The sequence below is a fragment of the Capra hircus genome, chromosome 11, assembly GCF_001704415.2.
Source record: "Capra hircus breed San Clemente chromosome 11, ASM170441v1, whole genome shotgun sequence".
NCBI classification, from domain to species: domain Eukaryota; kingdom Metazoa; phylum Chordata; class Mammalia; order Artiodactyla; family Bovidae; genus Capra; species Capra hircus.
Window position 1 is genome coordinate 68,312,437 of NC_030818.1, and position 22,648 is coordinate 68,335,084.

General features: G+C 41.7%; 2 protein-coding genes across 2 annotated transcripts; one reads left to right on the top strand and one right to left on the bottom strand.

The window, feature by feature from the left end:
- On the top strand, nucleotides 252–14,208 carry PCYOX1 (prenylcysteine oxidase 1). Its single transcript, XM_018055468.1, has 6 exons — nucleotides 252–444; nucleotides 1,540–1,746; nucleotides 2,778–2,952; nucleotides 9,692–9,903; nucleotides 10,254–10,406; nucleotides 10,840–14,208. The coding sequence occupies exons 1-6, from the start codon at nucleotides 324–326 to the stop codon at nucleotides 11,496–11,498; spliced, it is 1,527 nt and encodes a 508-aa protein (XP_017910957.1). The 5' UTR covers nucleotides 252–323; the 3' UTR covers nucleotides 11,499–14,208.
- On the bottom strand, nucleotides 13,655–22,215 carry SNRPG (small nuclear ribonucleoprotein polypeptide G). Its single transcript, XM_005686845.3, has 4 exons — nucleotides 22,083–22,215; nucleotides 19,311–19,333; nucleotides 18,500–18,624; nucleotides 13,655–14,914 (listed from the first exon to the last, which is right to left on the bottom strand). The coding sequence occupies exons 1-4, from the start codon at nucleotides 22,112–22,114 to the stop codon at nucleotides 14,864–14,866; spliced, it is 231 nt and encodes a 76-aa protein (XP_005686902.1). The 5' UTR covers nucleotides 22,115–22,215; the 3' UTR covers nucleotides 13,655–14,863.

Below are 22,648 nucleotides of genomic sequence, written 5' to 3' on the forward strand. Positions count from 1 at the left end.
ACAGAAGAGGGCACAGCTGAAGAAATTAAAAGCTGGGGTGAGCCTCCTCTGGGGCCTTTGGTATCTCCCTGAAGCAGGGTGAGTTTCGGGGGATGGGGCAGGGCCGGCTTGGAGTACCCAGACCATCCGGTTGGGAACTCCAGGAGGGAAGTGTGGCCCTGGGGTGTCAGGGGCCTGCGCTGAGGAGTCGGGGTAGGGTGGGAGCGGACCTGGGCGGGGCTTGGAGGGGTGAGGCCAGCCAGGGGGCGGGGCGGACGGAGAGCGCAGACTCAAATGCGGGTGGCAGCCTGGCGCTCCAGTCCGACCGCAGCGCTTGGAGAGCCATGGAACCCGCAGTTCCTGGGCTCGCGTGCTCGACTCTGCGGCTGTGGCTGGGGCTGTTGCTGCTGTGCAGCTGGTGTTACCCTGGGAGCGCCGAACCGCGGGCCCCGCCGGAGAAGATCGGTAGGCGAGGAAGAGGCGGCGCGCTGCGGAGGTGGCGAGAGTGCGCCCCGCGCCGGGAGGTCACTACCAGCTGCTGCAGGCCGGGCGCCCGCTGGGTCGCGCGGAACCAGCCCGCTGCGAATGTGGTGCTCTTCCCGGTTCGCGCCTCCGAACAGCTTTCAGTGCCCCAGGGAACGCCCTTTCTCGGGCGTGGAGACATGCCCACTTGAGAAATGGGCAGTGGAGGTGGGGGCCACCCAGATCAGTCCGTAGGCGGGCGCCCGGTGTCCCTGCAGCCCCTGTCTCTGGGGCCTGGGGCTCCAAGGAAGCAAAGGCCCCTCCCGCTGCCTTCCCTTGCTACACTTGTTCGGAGGCCGGTCCTCTGGCTGCTCAGGGAGCGGCTGGCCAGTTCCGCTCTGCAGATGAGAGGCACACGCCGGCACAGCACGCCTAGCAGCGCAAACAGGCTGACCGCGTGTGCTTCCGGTGATGGGCTGCTGGGGTACCCCTCCACCGTCTGCTTTGTTGAAGTCGGCCGGCTTGCAGAGGCCTCCGGCTTGCACAAGTACTTTACCTAGGACAACTACCCAGCGGAAACAATCACTCTTTTAGTTTGATTCGTTTTGGTAGTTTGCTCCCTGTTTATTTTGTTTTGCCTTTTTTTGTTGTTGTTTATTTTTATTCCTTTTTAACCCGTTTTCTTTGGGATCATTAAGCTATTAACGGGACAGAACAAATTAGGCAAAAATGGCGGCCACTTTATTTAAAATGCGTGCTGTAAAGGCCCCACCTCCTCTGTTCCCTTGCACTGGGCACAAAGGAGCGTGTGCGGGCCACTTGGTGCCTCCGCAACGAACTGTGAGAGGCTTGGGGCATCTGGCTGGGGGAAAAAAAATGTAACAGTCTACTTCTACTGTTGTCTGGGGGCAGTGTCTGTCCAGATTTAGAGTTCCTTCTGTCTTCACTGCAACTGTCCCTTGCCTCCACCTCCCCATGCTTTCCTAAATTGTCGATAACTGCTTTAGGTAATGTCGGTTGTTGATTTACGGCCTTTATAAAACAAACATGCGAAGCTGGTAAGAGAAAAAACCCTGTTCCTTTTTATCCCCACCATAGCGGTTATCGGAGCTGGAATTGGTGGCACTTCAGCAGCCTATTATCTGCGGCAGAAATTTGGGAAAGATGTGAAGATTGACGTGTTCGAAAAAGGAAAGGTGGGAGGCCGTCTGGCCACCTTGAATGTGCAGGGGCAAGAATTTGAGTCAGGAGGTTCTGTCATCCATCCTTTAAATCTGCACATGAAGCGTTTTGTCAAGGATCTGGGTATGTAATTTGGTCTGAGAGCAAAGCAGACTTCAAAGTGCATGGATATTGTTATCAGATAGGGAACTTAAACTTTTCTGCCTTATTAATTGTCTTTTACAGTGAAGCTGGTAAAACTGCTTTCCTCACTTTCCTGCGAGCAAATTGGCACTGCCTTAGGAGCTGCTCTGCTGTAATGGGACACTACAGTGTATCTTCAGTTATCTGGAATTACAGCCATGGGGCGTGGGTTGGGGATGGTTGCTGCTGTTGATTCTTATATATTCTGGATTTGTGTTAAAGAATCAAAGAGTGGTTTGAGTTAGCAAAACCTAGCATGCTCATTTTACAGCTGGGGAAATGAGGCCCAGAGAGTTGAGGTGTCTGACTTAAGGTCACTCAGCTGTAGGGGCAAACATGTGCCTGGAACTTGGGACATCTGACCAGCAGAGGCATTGGACAGGTTGTGGGGGAAGCCTGGGGGGACTCTGCAGGCCCCCTCCTCAGGGAATATTGTGTAATTTTGGCCTCCTTCCAGTTAGGAGAAGTATTGAGTTATGCAGAATAGGATTTGCACAGGAATGGAAATCCTGTTTTCCTTAGCTGCTTTCCACATTTCCTGTGGATGCTTCCAGGGCCTCTTCGCTCCACAAGGGCAAGTGTGTGCCAGGAGCAATTTATGCTGCAAAAGTCATGTCTGACATTTCTGATTTTAAGATGAATTCAGCTGTCCTTTGGCTTTTTCTTTTGCCTTTTTTAGTCTTTTGAGACTGAATATAGCCAGTTTCTAATTTTGATATAGCTGCATGATCATCCAACCTATCTTTAAGGAAATCTGCTTTTGGACAGTGTGATGAACTGAACTGAACTGAACTGATGTCTAGAGTATCACACACTGTTCTAAAGATAGAGCTCTGTTAACATGTTTCCTGAGAACTGGTGGAAGCCCAGATTCACTCATTTCAGAGTGTCCCCCATAGCTTCAGATTACCTTCCCTCATTTGATCAGTACAGAAACCATTGACTTAGTTACCCTTTCTTTGTTTTTGCAGGTCTCTCTGCTGTTCAGAGCCCTAGTGGCCTAGTGGGGGTGTATAATGGAGAGACTCTGGTATATGAGGAGAGCAGCTGGTTTATAATTAACATGATTAAACTAATTTGGCACTATGGATTTCAGTCCCTCCGAATGCACATGTGGGTAGAGGATATATTAGACAAGTTTATGAGGTAATTTTTTCTCTTCCATTTAACCTAAGACCTTTTATTAAATAATCTGTAGGAATTACAGTTTTTTGGAACAGTTCTCTACCTAACCACAAAGCCTATTTTATTTGTAAGGTCGTTAGGAAAAATGTTTTGTATATGATATGCAGGGCTTTTATCCACTTGGAACGTGAAAGGGTTATTTATTTTTGGTTCTGAAAACATGTTTTGCAAATACTTATTTAATGGTGTCAGACACTTTTAAATACTCTACACATACTAACTCCTTGATGTCTTCCGACAGCTCTCTGAGGTGGGTACTGTTACTAGCTGCTTTTTGTAGGTTACTGGAAGGTGGAGGCATGGAGGCTTTAGGCATGCAAGTCCACCTGCCTAGTAACTGGTGGAGCTGGAGTTCTGACCCAGGCAGTCTGGCTCCAGAGTCTTCCCTCTTAATCTCTGAACTGTTTTAGTATTGTGTGTAGATGGATGAGGAGATACGTACAAGAGCTTGTAGAAAACTTAAATGAGCTTTATTTAACTGTGACATGATGTTTCAGTGAGCCAGCAGCCTGAAATAGCATATCAGTTCTGTGCCCCAAGAATTTAAATTAAGGTATTACATTCCCACACTGTCCTGCATAGTGAGAATATAGGTGCCTCTTTTCCTTCTCTTTTTTTTTGTATTTTCAAAAAGTTCTTTTGGTAAGTAAGAAAAATAACATAAAATAACCAGTCTAGAGCCTTCCCTGGTGGACTAGTGGTTAAGACTCCACACTTCCAATGCTGGGGGTGCACATTTGATCCCTGGTTGGGGAACTAGGATGCCACATGCTATACGGCTCAGCCAAGAGAATATTAAAAGGAAAACCATTCTGACTTGGAAAACTATAGCTTATTTAAAAAAAAATTTTTTATTTTGTATTGGGGTATAGCCGTTTAACAATGTTGTGATAGTTTCAGGTAGACAGCGAAGGGACTCAACTGTACATATACATGTATGATATAAACTTTTTTTTTTTAAGGTTGTTGGCATGTGCTAACTTTTATGCTGGTTTACAGTTTTAGATCTCGGAGAAATTCAGCTTGTAAGAGTTGAATAAGATAAATATATATTCTAGTTTTTGTAACTTGTACTAGTTGGAGATTTCTTTCTTTTTAAGCATCATTCTGAGGTTGATTCCTTGAACATCTTTCCAGTTACTGGAAAGGTCAGCTATAGTGCAGGTTGTTCTAAAGTAGTCATTCATTCATTTATTCATTCACTAAATATTGAGTGCTTAGTATGTGCCAGGCAGTATTCTCGGTCTTGAAGAGGTAGAACCTAGAACATACCCCTGCCCTTAAAGAATATATATACTAGCAAGAGACAAGCAGTTCACTAGGAAAACGTGTAGAGTTTGTGTAGAGCCAGTCACTTTTTAGAGAAAGGTGGCATGTCACTGCATCCTCAACAGGAAAAGCAAGTTCACATGGCCTGAGATACAGCCTCGCCTGTGTGAATCAGTTTTCTTGACATGTAGAGAATTGCCCTTTGAGAAATTAAGAAATCACTTTTGAAGTGAATTTACTGTATTACAGAACTGTGAAAAAGGCCCAAGGAGGGGATACATAGAGTATCTATTTTTTAAAAATGTGAAGGGTGGGATAAGGGGGTGGGAGGGAGGTTCAAAAGGGATGGGATATATGTATATATACTTACAGCTGATTCATGTTGTTGTACAGCAGAAACCAACACAACATTGTAAACCAGTTATCCTCTGAATTTAAAAAAAATTACTTAATTGAAGTATAGTGATTTACAATGTTGTGTTAATTTCTGCTGTACAGCGAAATGATTTATTAATACATATATACATTCTTTTCTAATATTCTTTTCCATTATGACTTATCACAAGATTTTGCATATAGTGGGGTTTCCTGGTGGCTTAGGTAGTAAAGAATCTATCTTCCTGGGTTGGGAAGATCCCCAAGAGAAGAAAATGACAACCTCTAGTATTCTTGCCTGGAGAATCCCATGGGCAGAGGAGCCTGGCAGGCTACAGTCCATGGGGTCACAAAGAGTCAGACACAGCTGTGACTAAGCACATACACATACATTGCATATAGTTCCCTGAATATTATACTATTTTTGATTTATAAAACAATTCCAAAGCATGGAATTACGCCCTCCCCCACTGCCCCGCCATGTATCTTTGATACTTGATTATAGAGTGCTGTTATGTTGTTTAAAGGGCCACACATTTCTGTTCCTTTCTATAAGAACATGCAGATCTTATTTTGATAATTTTATCATATCCATCATACCCTGTTGGACAAAGGGCAAGTATTGAGCCATCATGTGCCAGTTGCTAAATAGTGAAATACTGCTGGTCTTACGAAACAGCTTCTGCCTGCATGTTTTCTCTTCCCCAGGAATCTTTTTCCTTGCCCTCAGCAGGGAGTCTCGACTCAGTTTCAGGGATATAATCAGTCTGCTTTCTGTTTAATGCTGTTGTTGTTGTTCGGTCACTAAGTCATTTCCTACTATTTGCAACCCCATGAACTGCTGCATGCCAGGCTTCCCTGTCCTTCACTGTTACCCAGAGTTTGCTCAGACTCATGTCTGTTGAGTCAGTGACACCACTGAACCATCTCATCCTCTGTCGCCCCTTTTCCTCTTGCCCTCAATTCAGTTGTTAAATGCTTATAGTAGCACCTATGTCACAAAAACCAGGATTGGGAGCCACAGGGGTTGCCAAAGAGGAGTCAGGAACCGTGAATTCCCTTACATTTCCCTTACATTTCATTTTAAATTTTATCTACTGTTTTCAACTCCACAGTTTGTTTTTATTTTCTATTATTTATTTCTCTTTATTAGCAGTCTATGTTTGTTCTAATCTACATTTCTTTGTTTGTGGCCAAGATGTGTGGCATGCAGGATCTTAGGTCCACAACCAGGGATCAAACCTGTGTCCCCTACGTTGGGAACCCAGAGTATTAACCACTGGACCACCAGGGAAGTCCCTATCTACGTTGTTTTCATACGTGCTTTACTTCTTTAGATATGGCTTCCTTTACTTCTTTGAGCATTTTTGTAGTTGCTGATTTTTTATTTTTTATTTTTTTTGTAGTTGCTGATTTAAAGTCTTTGTCTGGCAGGTCCAGTGTCTGGGTTTTCTTAGGGAGGATTTCTGTTGATTTTTGTTGTAAACTGGATGTTTAAAATAATATTGAATAGTAACTCTGGACATCAGAAATCTGCGCACCCCGGGGTTTGTTACTGTTGCTGTTTGTTTGTGACTCTGGAACTAATTCTGTGAAGTCAGTGTTCTTTGTCATATTTGACTACTCAAGTGTGTGTGTGTGAAGATTGCTTGCAGTGCTCTGGCAGGTGATTTATAGCTCTAGCCTTTACTTCTGGCTTGCTCAAAGCCTCAAGGTCAGCCGAAGGTGACAGATGAGGGCCTTCTCAGGTCTCTCCTGGGCATGTGACAGTCTTGTACATGGGCATGGCCTTCTAAGTCCCTAGAAACGAATTGGGGTTTTTCATTCCCCAGTATTTCTTTTTAAAATCTTCTGATAAGCCTCTTGTTAGCCCCACTTGGTATCACAAACTCAGACAACGAAAGTTTTTGACAGATGTGCTCAGGATGGGCTGTCTGTATAGAGTGAGGTAAAAAAAGACAAGCCCTAATCTGAAAAGAAAAGGTTTTCCAGTGGTAAAGAATCCTCCTGCCAATGCAGGAGACACAGGTTCGCTCCCTGGTTCAGAAAGATTCCCTGGAGAAGGAAATGGCAACCCATTCCAGTATTCTTGCTGGAATAATCCCATGGACAGGAGAGCCTGACGGGTTATAGTCCATAGGGTCTCAAAGAGTTGGACATGACTGAGCACATACACATAAACAGTCTAAAAAATACAGCAAACTAGTGGCTATAACAAAAAAGAAGCAGACTAACAGATACAGAGAGCAAATACAGAGAACAAACTAGTGGTTACCAGTGGTGAGGGGGGAAGGACAATGTTGGGGTGGGGGCATAGAAAGTATAAAGTATTGGGTGTAAGATAGGCTGCAGGATGTATTGTGCAACATGGGGAATGTAGCCAATATTTTGTAATTGTACGTGGAATTGTCCAGTTGCTCAGTCATGTCCAACTCTTTGCAACCCATGGACTGCAGCACGCTAGGCTTCCCCATCCTTCACTGTCTCCAGGAGTTTGCTCAAACTCATGTCCATTGAGTCAATAATGCCACCCAGCCATCTCATCCTCTGTCGTCTGCTTCTCCTCCTGCCTTCAGTCTTTCCCAGCATCAGGGTCTTTTCCACTGAGTCAGCTCTTCGCATCAGGTGGCCAAAGTATTTGAGCTTCAGCTTCAGCGTCAATCCTTCCAATGAATATTCCGGGTTGATTTCCTTTAGAATTGACTGGTTTGATCTCCTTGCAGTCCAAGAGACTCTCAGGAGTCTTATCCAGCACCACAGTTCGAAAGCATCAGTTCTTCAGCGCTCAGTGTTCTTTATGGTCCAACCCTCCCATCCGTACGTGACTACCAGAAAAACCATAGCTGTGACTCTGTGGACCTTTGTTGGCAAAGTGGTGTCTCTGCTTTTTAATATGCTAAGTTTGTCATAGCTTTTCTTCCAAGGAGTGAGCGTGTTGTAGTTTTATGGCAGCAGTCACCATCTGCAGTGATTTTGGAGCCCAAAATAATAGTCTGTCACTGTTTCCATTGTTTCCCCATCGATTTGCCATGAAGTGATGGGACCGGATGCCATGATCTTAGTTTTTTGAATGTTTTAGGCCAGCTTTTTCACTCTCTCTTTCACCTTCCTCTAGAGGCTCTTTAGTTCCTCTTCACTTTCTGTCATTAAGGTGGTGTCCTCTGCATATCTGAGGTTACTGATACTTCTCCTGGCAGTCTTGATTCCAGCTTTAACTTCATCCAGCCCAGCATTTCACATGATGTACTATGTATATAAGTTAAATAAACAGGGTGACAGTTACAGCCTTGATGAACTCCTTTCCCAATTTTGTAAATGGAGTATATCCTGTAAAAATTTTAATCAAAAAAGAACAAGTCCTGATAAGGCAAATAGTGGCGCTTCTCTGACAATGGGAATTTGGGGATGCTCTAAACGTGTCTTATCGCCCCTGTGGCTGGCAGCTTGCTGGTTTCACAGGTATTGTGGTTGCAAGGCTGCTGATTTTGAAGGCTACCTTGTTGCTAGCAAGATGGGAATGAGCTTAGGGACAGTTCAAATACCACAGGGCTCATTTGTTCTTACAGTCAGCCATCTAAATATTCCTGGGATTTTAGCAAGTGTTTGGTTTATTTCCAGAGTTCCAAAAAAGTTGATGTTGACAGTGTTTGCCAGTGTTCTCATTGCTTTTATGTAGGGGCAGATTTTTCTAAGGTCCTTACTCCATTTTGGAAGTCCTTCATCCCACCTCCACTGCTTTTTTCTGTCTGTGCCTCCTCCTGCTCTCCTGGATCTCTCTGCTTCTCTGCCAGCTCCAAGTGTTTCCAATCTTTTGGTTTACTTTTCTCCTTGATAAAAGAACCTGTCTGCCAGTACAGGAGATGTAAGAGACACAGGTTCGATCCCTGGGCTAGGAAGATCCCCTGGAGTAGGGCACAGCAACCCACTCCATTACTCTTGCCTGGAGAATCCCACCAACAGAGGAGCCTGAAAGATTACAGGCCATAGGATCCCAAAGAGTCATATACAACTGAAGCAATTTAGCACAAACTGTTATGTAAGTTGTGTTTATTTTATTGCCTGTTGTCCCATCTAAAACAAAAGCTCTGTTATGGCAGCAGTTTTTCTTTCTGTGTTGTATTGACCTGTGTATCCTCAGCATCTAGAACAGTGTCTGGCTCAAACTGATGCTCCATATGCTAACACAAACAAATATAAAAAAATTATATAAAAAGAAACTAGAGGCAGATAAATTAGTTATTCATGTTAGTAGTTTGAATATAAACGGAGAAGGCAATGGCAACCCCCTGCAGTACTCTTGCCTGGCAAATCCCATGGACCGAGGAGCCTCGTAGGCTGCAGTCTATGGGGTCGCTAGGAATCGGACACGACTGAGCGATTTCACTTTCACGCATTGGAGAAGGAAATGGCAACCCGCTCCAGTGTTCTTGCCTGGAGAATCCCAGGGACTGGGGAGCCTGGTGGGCTGCTGTCTATGGGTTCACACAGAGTCGACACGACTGAAGCGACCTAGTAGCAGCAGCAGCAGTTTGAATATAAAACTTTACTTAAGATCAGGGAGATGAGAAGTAACAGGAGAGATGTTAGGAAGATTGGTAAGCTTCCCTTCTTAAGTGAGTGAAGCAGAAAGGAGAAATGAAATGTTTAAATTTAAAACTAAATGAACTGAGGATGATGTGTAGAATGTTAGGAGTAACCCATTGTTTTGGTTGGAATTGGGGGTAGGAGGAGAGGATCAAGCCTAGTGGAAAGGTAAAGTTTAATTTTAGACATGTCTAAGTGTGCTGGAAGGTGAATGAGAACAAGACATACCCACTTTTTGAAAGGTGATCCCAGTGACCATATTCATGCAGAAGAGTGAATTCAAAGGACAGTGGACTTCCTCCAGAGGAGATAGAGGGAAAGGGAGGCCAGGAGCCTCTGGGATACCTGGGGAAGACGCATCTCACAGGATTGGTAGGGACTCGTCCGAAGGAAACAGGATGCTCTTTTCCTTCTTTGTATGTACCCTCCCCACTATCTGGTGTTTAATGGCCATTTCTCTTCTATTCAAAAGGATCTACCGCTACCAGTCTCATGACTATGCCTTCAGTAGCGTAGAAAAGTTACTGCATTCCCTAGGAGGGGACGACTATCTTGGATTATTTAACCGGTCACTTCTTGAAACCTTGCAGAAAGCAGGCTTCTCTGAGAAGTTCCTTGATGAAATTATTACTCCCGTCATGAGGGTAAATTATGGCCAAACCACAAACATCAATGGCTTTGTAGGTAAGTCAGGGCTTGGAATAGTTAACGGACATTAGTTGACAGTGTGGTTTACCTGATGCTTTGGTGGCTCCTTACTTTAGGCCATGATTTGGAGATGACTACCTTCCTTTGTGAAACCTCAGACACAATGAAAATGTTGGCAAAATTGTGCATGTGTAGATGAGCATTTTTATGAGAACAGAGTCTTTGGATTTTATTAGTTGAATGGTCCTCACCTGGGGGAAACTTAGCTCTGAGGGTCATTTGGCAATGTCTAGAGTTGGAGCCGGATGCAGCTACTCGGGAGGGGAGAGTGGGTAGAGGGCCCCTTACAGAGTCAGAATTAACACGTTTTGTCCTGCCGCCGACAGGGGCAGTGTCAATGTCCGGTACTGATCCTGGCCTTTGGGCAGTAAAAGGTGGCAATAAACTTGTTTGCTCAAGGCTCCTTCAGGCTTCCAGAAGCAATCTTGTATCAGGCTTAGTAATGTCCATAGAGGAGAAAACAAGGACCAAGCAGACAGGTAAGCTTGAAGTCTTATTTTATTGTTCCTAATTTCCCCTGCAGAAAATAATTGCTCAGGGAGAAAAACCTGTTTCTCCATCTCTCACTCAGTTCCAAATGAAATTTTTAATTGGAGGTTAGGTGTTGTGTGTCCTGTGGAAATAGATACACATGTGCTCAAGCACAGTGGCATGACTTTTTGGATTTAAAAAAGAATTTCATCCTCAAAAGTAAACATTTCATATTTTGTACCTGTTGACAGGTTTTATTTCCATTCCAAGTAGAAAACTGGCCTCAGTGTAATACAAATGCAGGGGTCAGTTATCTTAAGGGATAAAACTTGTTTAAGTCCTTAGAATTATGGAGAAACTATTAAGGTATAGAATTATTTTTAGAAGGTATAACATATAGTATGGTAGAAACACTTTAAAAAAAATGCTTATTTCCTCTAGGAAATCCCTCAAAGGTGTATGAAGTGGTCTACCAAACTGGATCTGAGACTCATTCAGACTTCTATGACATCGTCCTGGTGGCCACTCCATTGAATCGGAAAATGTCCAATATAAATTTTCTCAACTTTGATCCTCCAATTGAGGAATTCCATCAACACTACGAACCTTTAGTGACAACTTTGATTAAAGGGGAGTTGAATTCCACTGTCTTTAGCTCTAGAGCCTTAAATGAGTTTCATCTTGGTACAGTCTTAACCACTGATAATCCAGATTTATTCATTAACAGCATTGGGCTTGTGTCCCCTGTAGAAGAAGACAGTAGTCCTCAGCCAAAAGCAGATATAGCACATATCTGGAAGATCTTTTCTGTAGCACCACTTACTAAAGAACAAATTTTAAAGCTCTTTGTGTCCTACGATTATGCTGTGAAACAGTCATGGCTTGCATACCCTCATTATACGCCTCCAGAGAAATGCCCCTCCATCATACTCCACGATCGACTTTATTACCTCAACGGCATAGAGTTTGCAGCAAGTGCCATGGAAATGAGTGCCATTGCAGGCTACAATGCTGCTCTCCTCGCCTATCACCGCTGGAATGGGAACACACACATGATTGACCAAGAGGACTTATATGAGAGACTTAAAACGGAACTATGAAATACCACTCTCTCCTTTATCCCCCTCCTGGTTCCAAATGGAATATCACTGGCAAAAAAAAAAAGAACATAGTCTGAACAGAGATGATTTTGAATCAGATATTTCACCATTATCATTTAACAAAATAATCCCAGTGAGTCATGAGAAACGCAAGGTTCTAATTAAGCATGAAGGTAAAACTATCGCATCTTCAAAAGTGAACTCTTGAATATCCCTCAGCAGCATTTCCCAAACTTGTCTGATCATAAGAATCACCTGGAGTTTGTTAGACATATGAATTCTCTAGCTCCTCTGGAGGTTCTGATTTAATAGGTCTGGGATGGGCCCTGTATTTTGAACAAAACTTTAAAGCATTTTAAGCTGAGCCCTTCAGGAAGACTTACCTTTTAGTTCAGGACTAGTTCATCTGCGTTTCACAGTTGGATGTGATCTTCATTCAGGTAAAATTTACCATGGGAACTGGTATCTTATGCCTGGCTCTAGTAACTTACATTTTGCAAAGGACATATGCCCATGCTTGAAGCCTTGACTTTCAGAATGTTCTTTTGATTGCTTCTGTCTCTATTTCATTAGGGGTGAAGTTCAGGAGTCTTAGCATAGTATAAGGATGTCACACAAAAATCTCAAGTAAAATGAAAAGCAAGTATAGGCTATTGATTTAAGAAATTTCTTAAATTTGTCTTCTATTATCAAACCCTCACCTGAAGAGCTTTGAAAAATGGTGATAGAGCCCCACAACAGAGATTAGTTTAATGGACTGAGGATAGGACCTCAGCTTTTTGTAGCTTCTTAGAGTTCCTAATGTACAACTGCCTCCCTGGTGGCTCAGAGGTTAAAGCATCTGCCTGCACTGTGGGAGACCTGGGTTTGATCCCTGGGTCGGGAAGATCCCCTGGAGAAGGACATGGCAACCCACTCCAGTATTCTTGCCTGGAGAATCCCACGGACGGAGGAGCCTGGTGGGCTATAGTCCACAGGGCCGCAGAGTCGGACAACTGGGGTTTAGAGTCACTGATGGGGGGGTTTATGATGTTTTCAAAGGGTTTTTAGTGCCTTAAAGTCCTGAGAAACCCAGTCCATTATCAAAGCAAATCCATGTTACAAAGGATTTCTCTCAGTGAGAACTCTAGTAGTCTTGGTAGTAGGAAGCATTGACAGTCTCACAGCAGAGGCGACTTAGATGACTCTAGAGCCTCTGGCACTAGAATATATTCAGTGACCCCACACTTGATGAGATCGTTTGTGTTCAAACTGTTAAATGCTTCTGAAGGTACTGTAGCATTTTGATTGAGAAATAGGTTGTTGAAATCTTGTTTTGAGGTGGTGTTTCAGCTATACATTGCAATCACCTGTAGGACTGCTTCCTGAATGATTCCAGGATGTAGCCGAGACCCGATTCTCCACCTGTACAAAGATCATGAGTGTTCTTAGTCACTGGAAAGGACAAAACAAGTAAAAACTTGTGAATTCTAAAAGTAACTGAACTGCAACCAAGTTAACATATATTGTCTTTTTAAAAAAGTCCTCCTCCGGATTATAGCAGTTGCTCATTTTAGCAAAAAGAACATTGATTCTTAAAGTGATTTATTCTCTACAATTGTGAATATGTTGATAAAACTGCCAAGATATTTGATGTAGAGGCAGGAATTAAATTTATAGTTTGTCAGAGTTAGCTTTTTACTATTTTTATTCTTAAGTATGTTAAGAGGCATTCCTTTTTTCCTTTTGTGGTTTTAAAGACGACAGTATGTAGAGTATAGCACTGTTGTGTATATGCTAAAAGTGGGTGAATTCTAGTGGAATAATCTCTAACATCTGTAGACTTGTTTTGCAATGGCAAATATTTTTAGAACACCAGTTTTAAATACTGCTGTTATATCAAACCCAACTCTGATTGTTTTCCAATGAGGCATCTGAAGTTGTTAAAGAGCAAAAAGGTTATCCATATAGTAAGCATATTAATTTTAATGCAACTAACAGAATTCAAGATTTAATTGGAAGAAGGCCCTGTCAGGTGAAATTTTTTACAGAAGAGACTGGAAAAGATTATTCAAGTCCTGCTCCAGTGTTCCTGGAAGGCTTGTTAAAACATGGCTGGCCTCACCCCTAGAATGTTGCAGTAGGTGTGGAGTAGCATACGAAAGATTGCATTTCTGTTACGTTCCTACGTGATGCTGCCGGTTAGGAGCCACACTTAGAAATTCTACCAGTTCTAAAATTCAACTTTATGTGGTTGCAATGTTAGGGAAGGTTTAAAGGGGAGAATGGAAAAATAAAAATGTATGGCCTTCACATCAACTCGTTTGATCCCTCTAGCTATATTTTTTCTGTAAACATTTCCTATAAATAGGGAATACCATTTTACATACTTGTTTATAAGTATCTCACATACTGTGTATACCCCACTCTCTAGTTTTAAAGTGATTCATGATTTGTAGGCTTTCTATCAGATCACAAAAATAAATTTAAGCATTTGCTTCATAGATTTTTTAAAAGTTAGGTTTATGATCCATGTCTGTGATATTCTCTTACTGGAGTTTGCACCGTAAAATTTACAAACTAGGTGAGTATATTATGGGCAGCATTATCACCATCTTCTACCCCACAAAGAACCACAATGCACTGGAATGTTTCCTCTGGAATTGTATTTCTATTCTTGTATTCAAAATTTTTTCCCACTTATGTTCAAAATAAAACAATGACATCATTACTTTTGTGTTTTACTTCTGTTGTACTATATGGTTGACCCTTAAAACACTGTGGGGGTTATGGATGCTGACCCTCTGAGCAGTCAGCTCTCTGCATATGCAGTTCCTCTGTTCCGTTTGGAATCCGTGGATTCAACCATGGATGGTGTAGGACTGTAGTATTTACTATTGGAAAAAACCAGTATATAAGTGGACCTGCACAGTTTAACCCATGTTGTTTGAGTGAAACTGTACTTGGAATGTAGATACATGTGAAAAAGTCAGAGTCTGTCCAAGTTATTGCAACAACTTTGAAAATTCCAGTTAATGTTTTAGAAGAAACCCATTCAGGTTTGCAGCTTCTTTAACTTTGTTCAGTAGTAAAAGATATGGGAAGAGGGCATCTTGCCAATGTTTCATATTTAATAAGATTTTTCTATTTTAATGCATTAAAAACCTGAACTAATCAGTCTCAACCAATAACAGGTCATGACAGGAAAAAATCAGAATAAGAGCAGATATTCTAAGTTGAGAACAGCTAAGAAAGCATTTTTGGCTATTACAAAAGTTTATTTAACAAAAAAGTAAGAAAATGTACACAACCCAATTTTTCTGGTAGTAATATGTGGAGAGGGGACACATGGAAGCGTTGATTTCTCTGGTGAACACAGCCATTGTTCATACTCGTTCCAAGGCTTCTAACATGATGATACTATTTCCTCGTATTACCTAAGAAAAAATGAATTTGAAAAGAACACAATTCGTTCAATAGATGTATCAATGATGATTTAAAGAATTTTCATCAACTCATCAATGGTTTTATTAAATGTCAGTTTGTGAGGCTTTTTTTCCCCCAGTCAATGTGTGTGAGTGCTCAGATGCTCAGTTGTGACCGACTCTCTGCGACCCTATGGATTATAACCCACCAGGTTCCTCTGTCCATTAGATTTTCCAGGCAAGAATACTGAAGCGAGTTGCCGTTTCCTACTCCTGGGGATCTTCTATAAAATAAGTCAGGATACTCATGAAGCATAGGTGAAATGGCTGGTAAAATGGGATAGAAAAGTCAAACTGGAAGGGGACTATGAAAATAAGGAGCCCTGTGGACTGTAGGCAATGCAACCACAAATCAGTTCAATAGAGCCAGACAAGTGAAAGGACAGGATGGAGGCATCCTGAGTGAGATTCCGGGCTTTGTTAGTAGCTCAGCTGGTAAAGAATCCACCTGCAATGCAGAAGACCCTGGTTCCATTCCTGGGTCAGGAAGATCTGCAGGAGAAGACTCCAGTATTCATGGACGTCCTTGGTGGCTCAGCTGGTAAAAAATCTGCCTACAATGTGGGAGACCACCCCTGGGTTGGGAAGATCCCCTGGAGAAGGGAATGTCTACCCACTCCAGTATTCTGGCCTGGAGAATTCCATGGACTGTATAGTTCATGGGGTCACAAAGAGTCAGACACGACTGAGTGACTTTCGCTGAGTCAGATTCAAAGTGGAGCTATGCTGGGAGGCAGCTGGCATAAAAATAGCTATACCTTGTTCCTTTCTCCTCTCATTCTACTTGCTTTATTTATTACACACACTGTTATATACTGTCTTCCTCACTCTAGTGTCATTTCTGTGAGGGCAAGGACTTGCTTGGTGCACCTACTCAGTGCCTAAAGCAGTGGCAGGCTCAGGAAAGGCTCAATTAAGTAACCAGATGACCTGCATCTGATTACTGCAGGTGACAGACTGGGAAGGACCATGACAGGTGGGAAAGTGTTGGGGAGCCTGGCAGAGACAAACAGCAATGATTATGGTGAGAAAGTGGCAAAGAATTATAGAGCTGCACTGAAAATGACAATGGAGACTGAAAGAAGCTATAGACTCTCACTCAACAAATTAGGAAAAGAAATGAAGACACCTGAACAACATGACTCCTGGTGTTCAAGAGTTTTAAACTGCTGGCTTATTTGCAACAGAAGATGAGCATGACTTCTCACCAATCAAAACTTAAAAACCAAGTAGCGTTCTTCCTAGTTCCTTCCTAAACCTGTCCATTTGTGACACTTTCCCCAGAAGTGGTGGGTGGTGAAGAGAAGTTATTTCAGATAATTAAGATTTTCAGATCTGTGGGCTTTTTCTTTTTGGCATCATTAAAATATAAAAATAAAACTGCCACTTTCCTCAACGTTTTCTAAAATGTATCAGATACTTCTTTGCCTTCTCACATAAGACACAGGAATTAAGGCTCGTCGTGAACACCTCTGCTTCACAGGGCTCTTCCTCTTTTCCCGCTGTGTTGGATGCCCCATATTCCAGATCAAACTGGAACCATGGTCCAGAATTCCATACTGCTCCTTGGATTGGGCTTGAGTACTAAGTTTTGGCAAAGTGTTGCCCAGGCCTTTTCATGAAGGGGCACAACTATCTAATAAAGAATACAAACCTAAATTGGAGCTACAGACACACAAAGCCAGTAAGAACTCCTGAAACACATAGCAACAAAAACTACACAATTTTTAGTATTTTCTTGGGGGAACCTTGGAGTGGAATCTTAAGGAAATAAGACAGAGGTGAGGCTACTGACTACTCTGGTTATATTTCAGTAGAGGCTAATTGAGACATCATTAGGTAATTATCCACCTGACAGATCCTGTATTAAGTAATTTCTTAAAAAAAAAAAATTTTTTTTTAAATTTATTTGGTTGCACCAGGTCTTAGTTGTGACTTTTGGGATCTAGCTCCCTGACCAGGGATTGAGCCTGGGCCCCACTCATTGGGAGCAGAGTCTGAGCCCGTGGATTGAAAAAATAGTAACTAGTTTCCCTCCTTTCCCTTAGAAAAACCATTCTTGCATTTTCTTTAGGCTGTTTTTTAATTAAAGAAAATTGATATATTATCCTTATTTCATGTTAACTCAGCCATAAGAATTAGCACCTACATTTTAGTCACAGAACATGCATCAGAGATGGAAGAACAGACTGTCTATCACAGTAAGTTGGACCAGTTTCCATGTAAGGAAAATTAACCCCATCAAGATAAGGGGGAAAATTAGAAGAATAACACCAATACCTTCACTAATAAAAATTCTGAAAAGTGCCACACATTCTCAAAAGTTATTTCCTCAAATTAGAACTTAAAATGTCAATTCCCGTTTTAATTCTTTGTTTTCTTTGTGAATCTTTTGATATATGAACCAAAACCCTAATCTACCCTCTATCAGAATGAAGATTTCCTAATCTGTAAAAGGAAGGGCTAGAGGGAAATCTTGGGGTATTTTTAAAACTCTCTTTTATAAGAAAATGCTAATGATTTGCCAGACTTGTATTCATTTTCAACAGAATCTCAAGGGGACTGTACCTGACAAGAAGGTCCATCTACATGAAATGTGTGCAAGAGGCCAGGGAGACTCATATCTAGGGACTCCAAGTTGTTTTTCAAACCCTGTCTGATTTGCTTTTCAAAATGCAATAATGGAAATATACTTGAAACAAGCAATAACACAAGCCTTGGAAAGGGTAATTAACCTTCCGGGAATGCATAAACATTGAAGATTGATAAGTAGTAATCCTCAGCACACATTAAAATTACACAAGATCTTGTAACAGCATACACAAACACAAATAGCACCCTTAGATATAGTTTCAATTGCTTTGAGGTGGACTCAGCATAATTTTTATTTGCTTGCTTTAAAGAAAAACAAAAACTCTTTATTGAAGAATTGACTGTAAAAGCTCTGGATCAACAGTTAATCTTCAGCTTACATTAGAATCATCTGGGGAACTTGAAAACCCTCTATACTACTGCTCTAATGAAGGGGCTTCCCTGGTGGCTCAGATGGTAAAGCATCTGCCTGCAGTGCAGGAGACCTGGAGGTTCAATCCCTGGGTCAGGAAGATTCCCTGGAGAAGGAAATGGCAACCCACTCCAGTAATCCTGCCTGGAAAATCCCATGGATGGAGGAGCCTGGCAGGCTACAGTCCGTGGGGTCGCAGAGTTGGACATGACTGAGTGACTTCACTATGGCTCTGATGAAGGAACAGTATGGGCCTCATTATAGAATAAAGCACAAATATAATTCCAACAGCTATTTCAAGTCCAAGGACCTCAGTGGATTCTGTGTAAGATTCAGATCTAACCTACAGGTAACTGGGGTATTACCACAGTTGAATAACCTCCATAAGTTAAACTAAAAGGGGGTTGGAATATCTAATCTTGCCTGTAATTTGCCTAACTTCAGTTTAATCCAAGGGCTGGATAGAAGGGATGCTAATGCTTAATCCAAAAGAAAAATTAAATCTCTAAGAGAGATCTTGTATTTGTACTTACCACCATTCCAATATTGTTCTGTTGCCCACTAGTTGCCATCTCCACACATTCATCTATCACAAGATTCATAAAGGGATCAAATCCCCGCAATATTCCTTGGACATGTCTGCCACCATTTAATTTCACTATGTAAAAGGAAAAAGGAATTTAATAAAGCTGACCATTAACTATCAACTAAACTTCATTAAAAATAAAGTGAGAGAAAACCCTGATATACCTTTACTATATGCCAAGCACTGGGCTAAACATTTTACATTTACCTCCACATTTAAACTTCCAAGAATCCTATAAAGTAGAATCATCCCAACTTTTTATGAAGCAACTGAATTATAATATTTTTAAGTAACTGATTCAAGATTACACAGTTATTGTAGGGTAACACTGGAATTCAAACTGAAGGCGGTTTGTTTCTAAAGCCATGGTCTTAACCCCTATACACTTCGAGTTCTGTGCAGGTCAGATTTTTATTCCTTATCTGTTCTTTGTCTAAAGGCAAAAACGTTAAGTTTTCAAATATAAAATATAAAATCCTGTAATTTTTATCAAAGTGAGAGAAGGCTTATATGAAATAAAAGTCTGAAATACTGTGAAACTTACTAAATATCAGAAATTAAGAAAATAAAGCTGTCTAGTTAGAATTCTGATAAACCTGCTTGCTTAATGGATGTGAATTAGAGATCTGTGTGCTTTGAATTTTTATAAAGTTTCTCAAAACATTATTAATAATAATAAAATATACAACCAAAGCTGATGTAAAAACTAATTTAATATTCAAAAAACACCCTGAAAATAAAAAACCAAAAAGACTTACATGATAACTTCTTGTCCATAAATCTGAAAAAGCAAAAGGGGTAAAGATTATATAACTAATTTTAGATATTGTCAATATAATCTGCTAAATTTATGTAATAGGAATAATGAAGTTTAAAAAATTAAAAGCTTTGCACTGCTGTAAAGGATGAGAATGATGGGCTACCTCAGCTAGTACTTATACTAACTGAGCAATGTAACTTGTGAAGGGGAAGATAATAAAGAATGGAATGAGTTTAGAACATATTAATGTACATTAAATTGAGTCTCTATATTGACGTGAACTACAGTAACATTCTTGTTGTTTAATACTGACCTAATTTTCAACAACAGGATTTACAGGCTTAACAGAAAAACAAAGATTTGGTTATATTTTTGGTTATTTCCAAACCCAAACAAAGTTGTGAAGAAACCAGAACGTAATCAAACCATACCCAATCCAACAGGTATTTTATTCTGTATTTGAGACAATAAGTAGTGTTGTTTATTTAGTGTTCAACATCAATCTTAAGTGTTCAGGATATTCTTCAACACATAAGTTCACTTTGGCAAAATACATATTTTGAAGTTAAATAATTTGAATTAAACAATAAAATTCCATATCATCAGCATAGAATATGAATACATGTAGTCAAACCAGTTTTTACCTCTTCCAGTTACAGGCTAAAAAATATGAATCTTCATTCAATTTTAATGTATATCATGGGAAAACTCAAAGATAAATCAGGCAAGAATACTGGAGTGGGTTGCCATGCTTTCCTCCAGGGGATCTTTCCAACTCGGGTATCGAACTCAACTCTCTTATGTCTCCTGCATTGGCAGGCAGGTTCTTTACCACTAGCGCCACCTGGCAAGCCCATAAATTACATAACATATAAATTAATAATAATTACCACCATTTAATAGACAGGCAACTGAAGCTCAGAAAGTTTAAATAAAATTTTGTAAGTCACACAGCAGTGAAAAAGTCTGATAAAATCAAATGGTCAGTTTGGCTGGAGAATACAGTATTCAACTATTAATGTGTGTAGAATCTGGTGCCTGGATTTCAGATGGAGGGCCCTAAATGCTGAGTTAAGAAGTCTGCACTCTGTTATGTAGACAGCAATAAGTTACCGCAGCAGAATGAGCTGCGGGCAAGACAACTGTGGCGTGTGTAAGTTAAATCATCATGCGATACATCTTAAACTTATACAGTGCTGTATGTCAATTATATCTCAAGAAAACTGGAAGGAAAAAAAAACAGAGAGAGACTACTCTGTCATCCATTTTTAAGAGCACTAGGAAGAATCTGGTTGGGCCAGGGTATCTCCACCTCAGCATACTGACACTTGGGGCCGGATAATTCTGTTGTTGAGTGATGTCCAGTGCGCTGTAGAACATTTGGCAGCAACCCTGGCCTCTATCTACTAGATTCTGGCAGAACCAGACTCCCATTCCTGCAGTTAAGAACCACGGAGTCATGCTAAACTAGGAGAAGGATATACACTTATTAAAGATGGTATCTGTGAGAAATGTAAAGGAAGAAAAATACTGACAACCATTGTGGAGGTCAACCTGACAGGATTTCACAACTCATAAAATCTAGATAAGCAGAGAAAGGTGTTAAAACCAGTTTCAGCCTCTGAAATTCTCAAATAATGTCTTAATCAAAAGGAAGTCTTCAAGTAGAGAATGGTCCTTTGTTAAATAATTTCACCAGTTCATGATGAATTCAGAAGACATTTTAAGATTTTACCAGCTCACTAACTGTAATCTCTCTTTTTCTTAATGTCAGGCTAATGACTTCATAATTGTCTTAATTAACAGACTAAAATATACACGGAGATTTTGCACAAAATATGGCTTTAATACAAATGTGCATTTAAATACACAATCATTAAATATGAACTTTCCCTTAAGTCTGACTTCTTTATGGGGCAAGCATAAATTAACTGTACACAAGGCAGACCAGGTGGGCTGCCTCAGAAACTGACTCCTGGATCAATTTTCCATCCTTGCTGCTAGCCAACTAATAAATGCAGAATTCTGGCATTACATAGTACAAAGACGACAGAGAAGTTACTCAGGAAACATGGAACTTGCTAAGTTCAGCCAAGAGTGATTCAGGACGCTAAAACTTTAAACTGGGTGTCATCTACAGTAGGAATAACCTACTTGGAGTCGACTTTACTGGGTTCAACCGCATTCCCCCACACACAACCTAAAACCTTCTCTAATTAGAAACATGAATATTCTCACACAGCTCTGTTAACAGAGTAGATATCACACGACATTCAAGTTTAACCTACGAACAAGAAATCAAGAAAAAGGAATATAATTTCTAAGTTAAAGTTCAAAGAAACAGCTACAAATACTGTCTAAGATTAAGGTGGCTCTTGATTCCTCAGATACTATCAAACACCCATCTCCCTGGTTCCTTTAAAGAATCACTCTCCAGCCACCTTATCGAACACATGCTGCTACTCAAGACGTTCAACAAAGTGTGGCATTCGAGACCTTCAAGTAACGAGGGAAAGGGTCCGGGAGACAGAGCTGGGAGCTCGGGCACGGGAAGTCAGCAGATGGTGGCGCCTTGTTGGCTTTGGTATCCGTATCCACCCGGCCGAAATATTACTTTTGCGGGGGTCTCAGGCCCCGAAGCGCGCCACACTGGCCCGGATCTCGGCGTCCGCGGCCCAGAATACGCACGCCAGGCACACTGCTGGGGAACTAAGGAACTCGAGGCACACAAGGAAGCGGCCATTTGGGCGCGGGCCCCACGCATACTTACTTCTTCAACTCGGGAGGGTGAGCTTTGCTCATGATGTCTACTGTGAGAGATCAAAGAAGCCTCCAAACGGAATTCGAGCGGCCCTCACGCTCCAGCGGCAGGCCCGGGGCTTTGCGTCTGGCGTCACTGATCCCGTTAACCAATCGATGGTCGGTCGCTTTCCCGCTTTACCTCGCGATACTTAGGGAAAGCCTGCTTTTGTCGATCAGTCCCAAGCTTCCGGTTGTGTAGCTAGTGATTGGCTAGGACGGAGGACCTTCATAAATTCGCCTTCATTCCCTTCTGTGGGCTTTCCAGATGGCGCTGCTGCCTCTGCTGCTGCTAAGTCGCTTCAGTCGTGTCCGACTGTGTGCGACCTCATATACAGCAGTCCACCAGGCTCCCCCATCCCTGGGATTCTCCAGGCAAGAACACTGGAGTGTGTTGCCATTTCCTTCTCCAATGCGTGAAAGTGAAAGTGAAGTCGCTCAGTCCTGTCCGACTCTTCGCGACCCCATGGACTGCAGCCTACCAAGCTCCTCCATGGGATTTTCCAGGCAAGAGTACTGGAGTGGGTTGCCATTGCC